General features: G+C 36.9%; 1 protein-coding gene across 3 annotated transcripts in view; it reads left to right on the top strand.

Moving 5' to 3' along the window:
- The first annotated feature begins 337 nt into the window (after nt 1–337).
- Nucleotides 338–12,208, top strand: part of LOC107741127 (SAM domain-containing protein SAMSN-1-like) — a 14,697-nt gene continuing 2,826 nt past the window's right edge. The window contains exons 1-15 of one of the 3 annotated variants that reach the window (XM_016553718.1): nt 338–493; nt 1,458–1,595; nt 1,899–1,963; nt 3,756–3,788; nt 4,250–4,335; nt 4,646–4,740; nt 4,995–5,057; nt 6,328–6,451; nt 6,543–6,937; nt 8,462–8,536; nt 8,625–8,750; nt 10,057–10,177; nt 10,374–10,525; nt 10,614–10,820; nt 10,966–11,116. In XM_016553718.1, coding sequence (XP_016409204.1) covers nt 470–493; nt 1,458–1,595; nt 1,899–1,963; nt 3,756–3,788; nt 4,250–4,335; nt 4,646–4,740; nt 4,995–5,057; nt 6,328–6,451; nt 6,543–6,937; nt 8,462–8,536; nt 8,625–8,750; nt 10,057–10,177; nt 10,374–10,525; nt 10,614–10,820; nt 10,966–11,116 — 1,855 coding nt within the window. In that variant the 5' untranslated portion in view covers nt 338–469. Of the gene's footprint in view, nt 494–1,457; nt 1,596–1,897; nt 1,964–3,755; nt 3,789–4,249; nt 4,336–4,645; nt 4,741–4,994; nt 5,058–6,327; nt 6,452–6,542; nt 6,938–8,461; nt 8,537–8,624; nt 8,751–10,056; nt 10,178–10,373; nt 10,526–10,613; nt 10,821–10,965; nt 11,117–12,208 lie in introns of those variants that run through there. The other 2 variants (XM_016553719.1, XM_016553720.1) reach the window with 2 other exon arrangements.

The following is a 12,208-nucleotide window of genomic DNA, read 5'->3' as shown; positions in this document are numbered from 1 at the left end:
ACTACTGGGCAAAAGCCTCTTATTGTCACCAAGACTGCATTTATTTCAAAATAAATATGTCATATATGTCAAAATATAATTTTACCAGTACTTTCTCTGTAGACCAAACTCACTTTGGAACTTTGTTCACTTGTCATTACTCGAGTAATGCAACTAAAAACACAACAGTAATCACGTCAAAGGGGTGTCCACCTCTGCCACGTGTCCTCCTGTCCCCCACTGACAGCACGTTTGTTTTGATAAGAACATTGGGGTATTTGCAGCTCATTAGCAGGCAGGGCCGGGGGCACCTAAAGAGTGACGGCCCACTGCCGCTATTGGATTATGGGAGGGATTTGGCCACAGACAGTCCAACAGCCACTCAATCCCAGCGCTCTTTGTGCGTGAGAGCTCACACACTCTCTCACACATATGCATCTCTCCGATCAAAGTGTGTGAAACCACAAGGATACAGACTAAGACTTGGAAAATGAACCTCTTCTGTTTCACTCTGGTAAGAGAAAGTTTCCTTGTTCGTTCTTTTATGTACACTGGACAGCTGGATATGAACTCAGTTTTTATGATTCATAAGCTATTTCAGAAGATTAACAGAAATGAGAGGTTGACACCTCATGATCTGAACTGATTCACGCTGACACTGTATGCCATATCAGATTGAACTGATTATCTGCGTCTCTAGATCCTTGATTCCACTGGTGTTGGTTTAACTTGAGCTGTACTTGTACGTTTGTATAACAACAGTGGTTTAATATACTCAAGTGATGCTTTTCATTACAAACCAATATTTCAGAAAAAGTTGCTAAAATGCTCATTTTAGCTGCAGATATCATGACATTATCTTATGGTAAGAGAAAGAGGGATTGTGATTGTATGGAAACGTTAGGTAAGGATTACCGTGAGACAGAGAGCTCCTTACAGCAGATCACGGATCAGCAGAAAGGAAAATGTCCTATTCATAGATCAGGGGCACCACAGCACCTCTGAAGGTCTTGAGAGGCCACTACATTCTCCGAATCCAGATATATCCATCCAACAACAGCCTGTAGCTCCTGAACATGCGTGAAAAGGGTCTCTCGACAATCCATACTTCACATTTTCATAGAATGCAGATCTAAAAATCAAAGATCAAGACCTTTAGCCACACATCTATCACATGGTTATTGTATAATTGCAGAAATATTGCGCATATCATGAGTATGTTGGAGATTAATAATAATAACAATAATAATATGGATAATTCTAAAATAATATAAACAATAATACATTAAATATATAAAAGGATATAGTATTAATACATGTTACTTACTTAAATAAAAATTGTGATTCATCACCTTTGACCTGTCATAGATCACCCCTAAAAGCTCTTTAACCTTAGTAATCCTGCTTTAGAGGTGCAATTTGACATAAACTGTGGAGGTATTTCAACTAAAAAATATCTTATTTTGTGTTTGGTGCAGGATGGCTCTACAGACAGCCTGTACGAGCCGGCCCAGATTGGCCAGAACACTCAAGATGTATTACCCAGAAGGCTGCCTAGTCCCAACTCTGTGAAGAACATTAGTGTGTGGAGTGGATCTGAGCCCTGCATCGCCATGGTGGGTTCATCCGCACGTGCCTAGAAATGCAAGGGAAATCACATGGTCTTTCGTGAGACATTGAGCTACAGTTATGCCGAATGTGACATTGACGAAAATATTAATAAGGAAAAGTGCTGCCACCTGTATAACCGCTGATTAATCTGTGAGTGACGTGTGTGGGCTACAGCAGGTCGCACTCATTAGGAAATTACCAAAATCCCAGCATGACTTTTTATCCAGACGAGATGCCGCATGAGGCCATGGACATCTGATGTATCAGATATCATGATGCACTAAACATATTCTTGTATTTTATTCTAGAAGCTTCTAGAGACTCACACAAGTAAGACTCAAGAAAGTAAGATTTTGGAAAAGGCAAAGAGAAAGTAAGTTCTGGATCTTTTGGTCTGTTAATGATACTTCAAGACCTGTATAACATGTTATTTATGTTAATACATTTCTCAAAATGACACCTTATGAGAATGATAACATAAATGTAGACTGTCAGGGTGGATTATTTGCATAAGGGCACCCATTAGATCATGATGTGCCATATGCTGTGTTTTATGAGAGAATGAGAGAGCTGGATTAGGATTATATTAATTGGGACAAGTGTGAGGGATTTAGTTACTGTTCTAACTCACCTGTTTAAACCAGTGCCAGACTTGTCCCTGCTTAAGCATCATATACTGGTAATGAGTTGCTTGCAAAAGCTCAGTTTTGACCAGAACAAGTCATGTCATAGTTACAGAAAAAGAAAAAGAAAAAGAAAAGAAGAAAATGAATACTGACTAACAAAAATTAAAAACTGAGAGAACTGACTGAGTGATTCAGTCTGAATCACAGTCTATGGTCTGAATCGTGAACCGATTCAGACCGTTTGCTTAACCCGTTACAACCGTTTAAATTCCATCGAGTGGCTTTTTTTTTTTTTGTCTAAATAGCCGACAGAAAAAATGCTGATCACATAGCTATTTTAGCCTGATCTGCACGTTACTGTCAGTGATTCAAATCTTCTCCAAACGGCTCAGTGCTATCTGAATGATTCAATTTCTATCCGTGAACTTACCGAAATCGTTTCGCTACACAGGAATGAACCGACTCAAAGTGATTCATTCACAAAACAAACATCGATTTGCTAGTTCTATTTCTAAACAGTCGACAGAAAAATACTAGTCATAGTAATTTTAACGTGTTATGTATGTATTATTTCTGTTTACCTGACAAGCGTCACTGTCCATCGTGTTTTCTTGAGCTGCAGCACCTGATCTGAGTAATATTTACAACGAAGAGCCTGTTTTTATTTTGGTGTCTGATGTTTGTCCCACTGGCAGCCTTCCCAAACTTTAACTTTTATGGCTATATAAGTTATGGTTATGTTATAATATATAGTTATGGTTATATCATTCAGGTTTATTGCGCGTAACTTATGGTACAGGGCTGCCAGGTTTTCACGACAAAACCCGCCCAATTGCTACTCAAAACTAGCCCAATCGTATTTCGAGGGGGGCTCCCCGTTAAAAATTGCGTTCCGGCCCGGGGGGTAAAATACATGTTTCTGGCGGGGTTCCCCTGGTAAAATTCGCACTCCAGGGGCTAAATATCACGTTATCGGGGTCGCAAACCTGCGAACATAAATAACAACCCGCGGCAACAGTGATAAAGTATCCCAATTCCGCGGGAAAACCGCGGACTTGGCAACACTGCTATGGTAGGCTACTACAACAGCGAGTTATAAACTGAAAATAAACTTGATGAATAAAATGCATTTATAAAAAATATTTTATGATTAAAAGATTTAGGGATTAAAAGGAGCAAACAATAAAAAAAAAAACAATAAAAAAATAAAAAAGAGCGTATAGCTTTGCTGTTATTATAAAAACAACAGAGACAAGTTTTGGATTTTTTGAAAGCTACAAATAAAATTAGCTTGTTGGAAAATTTCCATTGTGTGTGAAATTTAACTAATAGAATTATAATATTAATTGAATATGCCTCCATTTTAATATTGTTAGCACACTTTAAATAACCATTATATATTGTAACATTAAAAAACTGTCAACTGTAAACATGTGCACATCCTTCCACAGGCCTTTTTTCACAGTTTTAGAAGTTTGTTGTTGGAATGTTATGTTTATATATTTATTTATCTTATGCAGTTTCTCTTTCACATAACAGGTCCCAATTACTATCCACATCAAAAGATGAGACTACAGGGTTGTCTGTTTGTTTTGAATGAATACCCAGAATTCCTTGCTGATTTCCCTCACAGTTCATTAAAAACGTAAACCGCGTGCCTAATACTAAAGTACTAATAATACTGCTAGTCATAGAACAAAGTGTCATAGAGTTTAAAGGTCTGTCAAATTCATAATCCGAGGGTCAGTTATTCCATCCAGGACTTCATCTGTCTGGAACCGTAGCATTAAGCTTTATGCGTCTGAATTTTTTTTGCCTCGTTTCAGGATTAAGGATTGAACTTGAAAAATATATATATATATTTTTTTTTGTATTTGACCCACTGAATTCCAGCAAAGCTCTTCTGCCTTGTATTTTTGAGCACTGTTACCCAAACGCCAGTCCTGTTGACCTACTTGGCGGCAGTGCCTCTCGATAACACTATTTCATTTGCCTTCCATGTTTGGCTCTAAAAATAACCCGTTATTATCTCTGACAGATCATACAGAGTCTGATGCCCACTGGCCGTCCACAAGGAAAAAAGATGGCTTGGTACACAGCAAGAACCATTCGAACACAGGTAACTGGTCCAAAGAGACTGCAGTGTTTGTGTTTTGTTAGCCGAGTAAGTGTGGTGGGCTCGGGGTCAGTGAGAGCCGTGTGTGTCAAACAGTCTTAGTGGATTAGATCAGTGACGACACAAAGCAATTCCAAAAGCCCATGTGAAACAGAGGATTTGATTTGGGCTCAGACTGATTCACTGACAGTCAGATAAAATGTGATCAGGGTCACACTCTCTTCCCCAGACTTCCCAAGTTTCCATCTAAATCTAAAGTCTGAATTGTCATAAATCCAGGGCTTGAGCTAAATTGTGCTGTATTTTAATCTAGAGACGGTCAAAGATCACCACCGGTCAAAACTCAGTAGAGAAGAGAAAGAAGAGCGGATGAATTCAGAGAAGACAGTTAAAAATCCTTCCATCCAGGTAAATCATAGCAGCAATATTGTGCAATATTAGACAAACACATCAAACCCTGCCATCCAGAAAATGTGTCTTTTGATAATACAGCATACATTTCTCAGTGTTTAAATTCTCCATTCCACTAATGTGATTCAGTCATCTGTGTATTATTGCACTTTTATCATTCTTTCAATGTCAGCCCTGAGATCTTTACAGTAAGATAATATAGTAACAATATCACTTTCAAACTGATTCAGCATTGGTGTTTTGATTCACAGGGTGTGAATTTTGAAGCCTGGAATCCCAATAGAGAAAACTCTGAATGCAGACAGCAAGACTTGGTGAGTTTCTTCTCTGATGACTGCCTCAACTTTTCAATAGTTATTGCACTTTATTGTGGACAAAACGTCTGTTATGATTTTGTATTGAATACTGCCTTCACTTATGTCTCAGTCCAGATTTTTCATATTTCCCATACTAATTTTGAGGGGGAAATTTGAAAAATTATGCATAAATGGATTTTTTTTCTTTCTGAAAATTCAATCAGATGAACAAAATAATAGAAATTCACCGGTATTTATGGGTAGTATGATAAGCTGAATACAGATACATTAAAAAAGTAGCCAATATTACAATTTGTTCACATGAATAAAAAATAAAACACTAAGAACTAAAATGAATAATTTTAAACAAAAAGTGACGGATATTACAATGCAATATTATTCTATTATTCTATATATATATATAGATAGATAGATAGATAGATAGATAAAACACCAAATACTAACATTGATCATTTTAAAATAAAAAGTGGATGATATTACAACTCTATATAATTTTGTTTAAAATAAAAATATAAATAAAACACTAAAATTAAACGTAATAATTTTAAATTGATCATTTGTAAAATTCTGTGCTATTTTAAATAAGTTACAAAAAACATTAAAAACTCAAATTAATCATTTTAATCATTTAGGCATAACATTATACTGTACAGTGTGAAAAAGTGTACGGATTTTAATTTTGAGATTTTCTAAAAATGACTTTTTGTGACAATTATTATTTGTAAAGATTAAATTTAGGTAATCGAAATGTAAAAAATAGAGAAATTAAGCATATACAATTAAATGGTCAATACAAAGACTGATAATCAGTATGGTACTGATATAATGTGCATCCATTTAAAATATTTAATAAACAAACACAAAGACATAAAGGATATATAGAAATGTGGGAGTACTTTTTAAAAACAATTATTTTAGTTATTTATTTATTTCACTTCTAAGCCTGCTTGCCTATGGCTTCTGACATTGTGTGAAGTAAGGATAAAAAGGATAGAAGGAAATAAAAAAAAGTGTCTTAGGCTTTTCATGGAAATAGAGGTCAGATTATGAGGAACTCAAATGACATGTCAGAGTAAGAATGCACATCTGTGAAAGGCTTCTAATGAGGTCAGAGCCTGAGGGCAGAGCTTTAGTATTACCCAGAATCCCCAGCAGTTTGTAGAATCTCGTGTGTGTTGATCTGGAGGCAGATTGAGAGAGGTCAACTGTACGCAGCATCTCTGATCTCCCTCACGTGCTGTAATTACCCAATGCCTCTTCATTTCAGACCAGGAGGTCAGATAGTGAGGATGAGGCGCAAGGGACGCTGAAGAAGATCCAGAAACTGGTGGGAGGGAAAAAGGGGGGTCAAAGTGCCACAGAGGAGTCGAGAAACAACACAGAACCTGGTGGTGAGAACCTAAATAATCATTTCCTCGTGTGAACAAAATAAAACAAAAAGCTGCATCATCCATATTGGTTCCTTTTTACGTCATTTGACAGAATCCAATGGCAAAGGCCACAGTCCTGTCATAACCTGCATCAATCTGACCAAAAAAGCTGAGAAGAAGCACACAAGGGCATCCACACGGCAATCCCAGCAGCCCCTGCAGGATAAAGACGTTGATACAGCAGAAACAGAGGCTTCTTGGAGTCCAGGGCTCTTTCAGGAGTACTGGAGCCCCATGGCGTATTCTCCAGTGTGGGACACGTCCACACACACCTGCCACAGGTCATCAGCCGAACAGGTCATGTACAACTTCAACTTCACCCTCCCCAGAGACACGGACTGGGAGAAATACGAGGAGCTCTTCCACCGACTGGACCCCTACAAACGAGACCAGCAAGACAGGTGGATCACCCACTCCGTCATGGACCTGGACACGCCGGACCCTCTGGTGAGATACTGATCAGAGCTGAAAGGACACACAAGATTAACAGCATCACATGCAGCATCCAATGTATAATGTGCTGGTGATATGGAAATTTCAGGCAGAAGTGCTAAAATACAAAATATGCGAGAAAGAGAGCTTTATTAATCAAGGTGTACCACAAAACATTTTTTTAAAGTATTTTAAATATTTTTTAAATAGTAATGTTTTACATTAAGATAACAAAATAGGCCTATTTGTGGTGCATACTTCTTAAAAGACAAAAACTTTTTAAAAATTTGTAAAAAATAAAAAAAAATTGTAAAAAGTAAATGAGAAAAATAAACAATATATTCTGTTTTTATTAATATGGTATTGGTTTTAAATAGATGATTATATCATAAAAATCATTTTAGAATATGCAACATTAATGGGTTACAAGATATTCAGTGTGTAATATTATATGTAGTTTGGGGTCTTTAAAACATGTAATACTTTTATTTAGCAAGGACACACTAAATTGATCAAAAGGAACAGTAAAATATTTATTTGTCAAATTAATGCTGCTTTTGAATTTTCTATTTATAAAAAAAATCCTGAAAAAACATTAGGCAGCACAACATTTCAATATTGATTAATAATAAGAAATGTTTCTGGAGCATCAAATCAGCATAATAGAATGATTTATAAAGGATCATGTGACACACATGCTGAAAATTCAGCTTTGCCATCACAGAAATATATTACATTTGAAAATATGTTAAACAGAAAACAGGTATTGTAAATTGTAATAATATTTCACAATATTACTGTTTGTACTGCATTTAAAATTCAGCCTCGGTCAGCATAAGAGGCTTCTTTCAAAAATATTAATAATCTCACTGACCCATTTTTAAATGAATTGATGATAAATAAATGCTCAATTAAAGATATTTCTTATTTCTACAGATCATATAAATTACATCAGAATAACCTTAGTTCCGGGTGTTGCTCTAAAAGATTGTCATGATGATAAGGACGCATTATTTTCTCTTGAAGAGACACTTTAAAGTCACTGATTAGAGATGTCAGAGTAGGTGACAGCTCACATCCTGTGTGCGGTTGAGGAAGTGTGTTTAAACTCGACTGCATGTGTGAGCTGCTTCAGGCCAGTGCGGGTGTCTTCAATAAGAGCTGAGCGGCTTTCTGTCAGGAGAAATTAAGAGAAAAATATTTGACATAGTTGGCAGAATGCTTCAAAGAAAACCATCCAATGTCTCTGACAAATCAAGGAACAAACCCAAGGTAAAAACGATTTTTTTATTCCAAAAAACAAAACAAAAAAACACACACTTTGTCCATCTGTTGTGGTGAAATGATACATTACGCAAGTACTGTGAGTGCTCAGCTAACAGTTACTCTGTTCTAGACTTCTTAGCCATATGAAAATCTGTCACCTTTAGTGACCGTTAGTGATCTCTTCTGTGACCGTAAGATTATGGTGTGAAACTCAAGATGCAATCAAGAGCTGCAGACCACTTTAACCTATTTTATCTCTTCATTTTGGTTCAGCGTTCCACCAGCTTTGGGATTTTCGACAGACAGCAGCCCACCCAGGTCAAGGCAGAAGAGAAGGTAGAAAGTACGGTGAGTTTGGTTTCTTTTGTCATTAAAGCACATATAAAAAGCTGGACTCTGAAATCTCCCGTACTGAACTCCATGTGTGTCTCTGTAGCCTGTGGAAGCAGCTGAGGCGGATCCCAGTAAATCAGGAGGTCTCGGGAAGAAGATGAAGAACATCTCACTGACCATGCGTAAAAAGATGGGCAGGAAATACACTAAAGCCCTGTCAGAGGAAATGGTGAGCGCTTGCTTGACAGTTCAGCAACACTAACCTTTACAACAACATCAAAACTTACAGTACCCACCGTGTTGTTACACTTAAAAACAAAGGTTCGTTAGGTTTAGCAAACAATGCTCTAATCAAATAACGATGTTGCATCACAGGTTGTTCAGATCAGCGTATTGGCTTTTGGGTTCTTTAAAGGGATAGTTCACCCAAAAATGAAAATTCTGTCATCGTATACTCACCCTCATGTCGTTCCAAGCTTGCATTTCTTTCTTCTGTGAAACACAGAAGAAGATATTTTGAAGAATGTTGCTAGTTCCCATGGACTTTCATTGTATAATACAAGTCAGTGGGAACTGAAATGAAAGTTCTCTCATTATTTACTCACTCTTATGTTGTTCCAAACCTGTATGCATTTCTTTGTTCTGTGGACCATAAGACAAAATAGAAAAATAGAAGAATGTTGGTAACCAAACAGTTTTGGGTTCCATTGACTTCTGTAGTACATTTTGGCCATATAATGGAAGTGAATGGGAGCCAAAACCATTTGGTTTCCAACATTCTTCAAAATGTCTTCTTTTGTGTTGCAAAGAAAGTCATACAGGTTTGAAACAAAGTGATTGGGAATAAATGATGACAGAATTTTTTTTTTTGGTGGACTATCTCTTCAAAGGGTTCATTTTACAAACAAAAAAAAATGAATATTTTGTATTTGTAATAGTGGGAAAAATGAAAAAGGTACCATAAAAGGATCATAAAAGTAGTGCGTATGAACTGTATGCTATATGCCAAGAGTTATAAAATAGATTTTGTGTAAAGAAAAGACCAACATTTAAGTCTTTGTTCTCTGAAAATCTTTCTTAGATCCTTTCAAAAATCTTCCTCAGCAAGAAGACATTATAACGTATGTGAGGTTTTTGGTCATTTCTGGAGCTGTTTTTCAATACATCAACAAAAAAGACAGTAAAGAGTTAAAGTTCTTTTCAGAACTTAAAAGGTCTCCCATGTTTATCCTGAGTAAATGGTGTGAGTCCGAGGTATTAAAGCAGTTTTCTAATTTATTTCAAGCTTATTTACAAAGTGGTGAACCTTTATTTTGCCGCTGTACTATAAAGAGCTTCTGAGGAGCTTGTGTGGGCGGATTACATGCAGCTCCCATGTCTGAGGTAAAAATGGCAGCACAGCTCTCACAGATTAAAGACTTTGCTCCCTCGAGCGACCCGCGGCCTGGCACGACCTGATTTGCTACCTGAAGACCTGTCACGTATCAGTTTTGGTTGGGACTCTTGGCTGAGACTTTCCCTGATGTTTTTCATAGGGCGAGGAGAACGAAGCTGCGGCGGCTCAAGTCGTGGACGGCACGTTGGCCAGAGGCTGCAACCACACCAGTAACTCGGTAGAGAGTTTGTTCAGTTTGCACAGCGGCCAGAGTTCATCTAGTAAGCTGAATTAAACTATTCAACCATTTATTATATGGATCACGGGTCTAATCTGCGTTTTAAAGTGTAAAACAGCTGCCACAGAAGCCAAAATGTACTGCTTACTCAATTGACATTTTGGCGCAGATGTGCTTTTGACATTTCAGCCATGTGGTTTGAGTTTCACTGGTTGTTTTTGCATTTCCTGATGCTTTAGGTGGTGTGACAAGCGGCTCTGAGGGTTGTAGTAACAGGGACAGCCTTCGTTTAGAAGAAGATGTGCCCTACACGGGCCAGTTCTGTGGAAGAGCCAAGGTCCACACCGACTTCGTTCCCAGTCCATATGACACAGAGTCTCTCAAACTCAAGGTAAAAACCAACCTGAGATGTTCAGGAATAAAAAAACGAACTCAACTCAACTCAGAGCTATTAACATATGTTCTTTTTCGTTTGTAAGGTGGGAGATATGATTGATATCATCAGCAAACCTGCAATGGGAATCTGGACTGGGATGTTGAACGGCAAAATAGGAAACTTTAAGTTCATCTATGTCGACGTGCTGGTGGAAGAAAGTGCGCCAGAACCGAGGATTCGCTCTCACCGGAGGAGCAGAAGACCTCGACCCAAAACTCTTCAGGAACTTCTGGAAAGACTCAATTTGGAGGTGCTTAAAATGTCTAATTAAATAATAAAGCTGATGATTAAGCTTGTTATACCCACAGATTCACATTCAAACATCTCAAAAACCGGATGTAAGGTATTATCTGATGTAGTTGGCGCTATTTTAACAGACAAAAATGTTTCCGCAGGAGCACATTTCATCTTTGCTGTTGAATGGGTATCAGACAGTGGAAGATCTTCGGGATTTGAAGGAGCAGCATCTCGTAGAGCTCAATGTGACCGACCCTGAACACAGACACCGGCTGCTATTGGCGGCAGAATACCTGCAGGACCCTGAATGTAAGTGGTTGAACATCAGAAGTCATCAAAATATTAATAAATTCCAAGAAATGGCACATTGATGCCTTTTTGGCATTTTAGCTTTTATATAAAAGTTCTCACAGTTTAAGCACTGATGTAGGATGAGCACCTCAGCGCTGTGATCGTACAGTGTTTTAGAAGCTCAAAAACAAACCTCATCAAAGCCACACGGGTTGAAAACACTACTTTTCACACATTTTCCCTCAGATAAAAATCTAGTTCCTTTCCACTCGTGTCTGATAACTTTATTGACATAAAAAATTTTAAAACAAAACAAAGATGAGATAAAATACATTTAAATGGTTTTTTTTTTAATTAAAAAATAAAATAAAAATAAACTATTTTATAAATGTAAAATAATGTAAAATATTTAAAAATGTTTAAGAAATTAAAAATATTAAACATTTGAACAAAATGTCATGACATAAATGGAACACAAAACGATACAAAATAGTAAAATATATTTTTAATTATACAATTAATTTGTGTGTGTATGAATAAAAATGGTTGTCATAATGGGAAATTTAATAAAACAAAGATGAGATAAAATACATTTAAAAATTTTACATACTGTATATTGTTTTTAAATTAAATGTTAAAATGTGTTTAAATTCGATGTTGTTTTATATAAAGTGGGAAAAATAAGTATTGAACACATCACCATTTTTCTCAGTAAATATATTTCTAAAGGTGCTGTTGACATGAAAGTTTCACCAGATGTAGGTAACAACCCAAGTAATCCATACATACAAACAAAACAAAACAAATAAGTTCAGAAATTAAAGGGGTCATATGATGTTGCTAAAAAGACCATTATTTTGTGTATTTGGTGTAATGAAATGTGTTTATGCGGTTTAAGGTTCAAAAAACACATTATTTTCCACATACTGTACATTATTGTTTCTCCTCTATGCCCCGCCTTTCTGAAACGCGTTGATTTTTACAAAGCTCATCGGTCTGAAAAGCGAGGTGTGCTCTGATTGGCCAGCTATCCAGTGCGTTATGATTGGCCGAATACCTCAAGCGTGAGACGGAAATGTTACGCCACTTACCATACTGTGATGCCCTGTC

Source organism: Sinocyclocheilus rhinocerous, unplaced genomic scaffold (genome assembly GCF_001515625.1).
Source record: "Sinocyclocheilus rhinocerous isolate Xijiao unplaced genomic scaffold, SAMN03320098_v1.1 scaffold1307, whole genome shotgun sequence".
Taxonomy (NCBI): Eukaryota; Metazoa; Chordata; class Actinopteri; order Cypriniformes; family Cyprinidae; genus Sinocyclocheilus; species Sinocyclocheilus rhinocerous.
The sequence above is the reverse complement of the archived record's forward strand: the minus strand, read 5'-3'. Positions and strand labels throughout refer to the sequence as shown.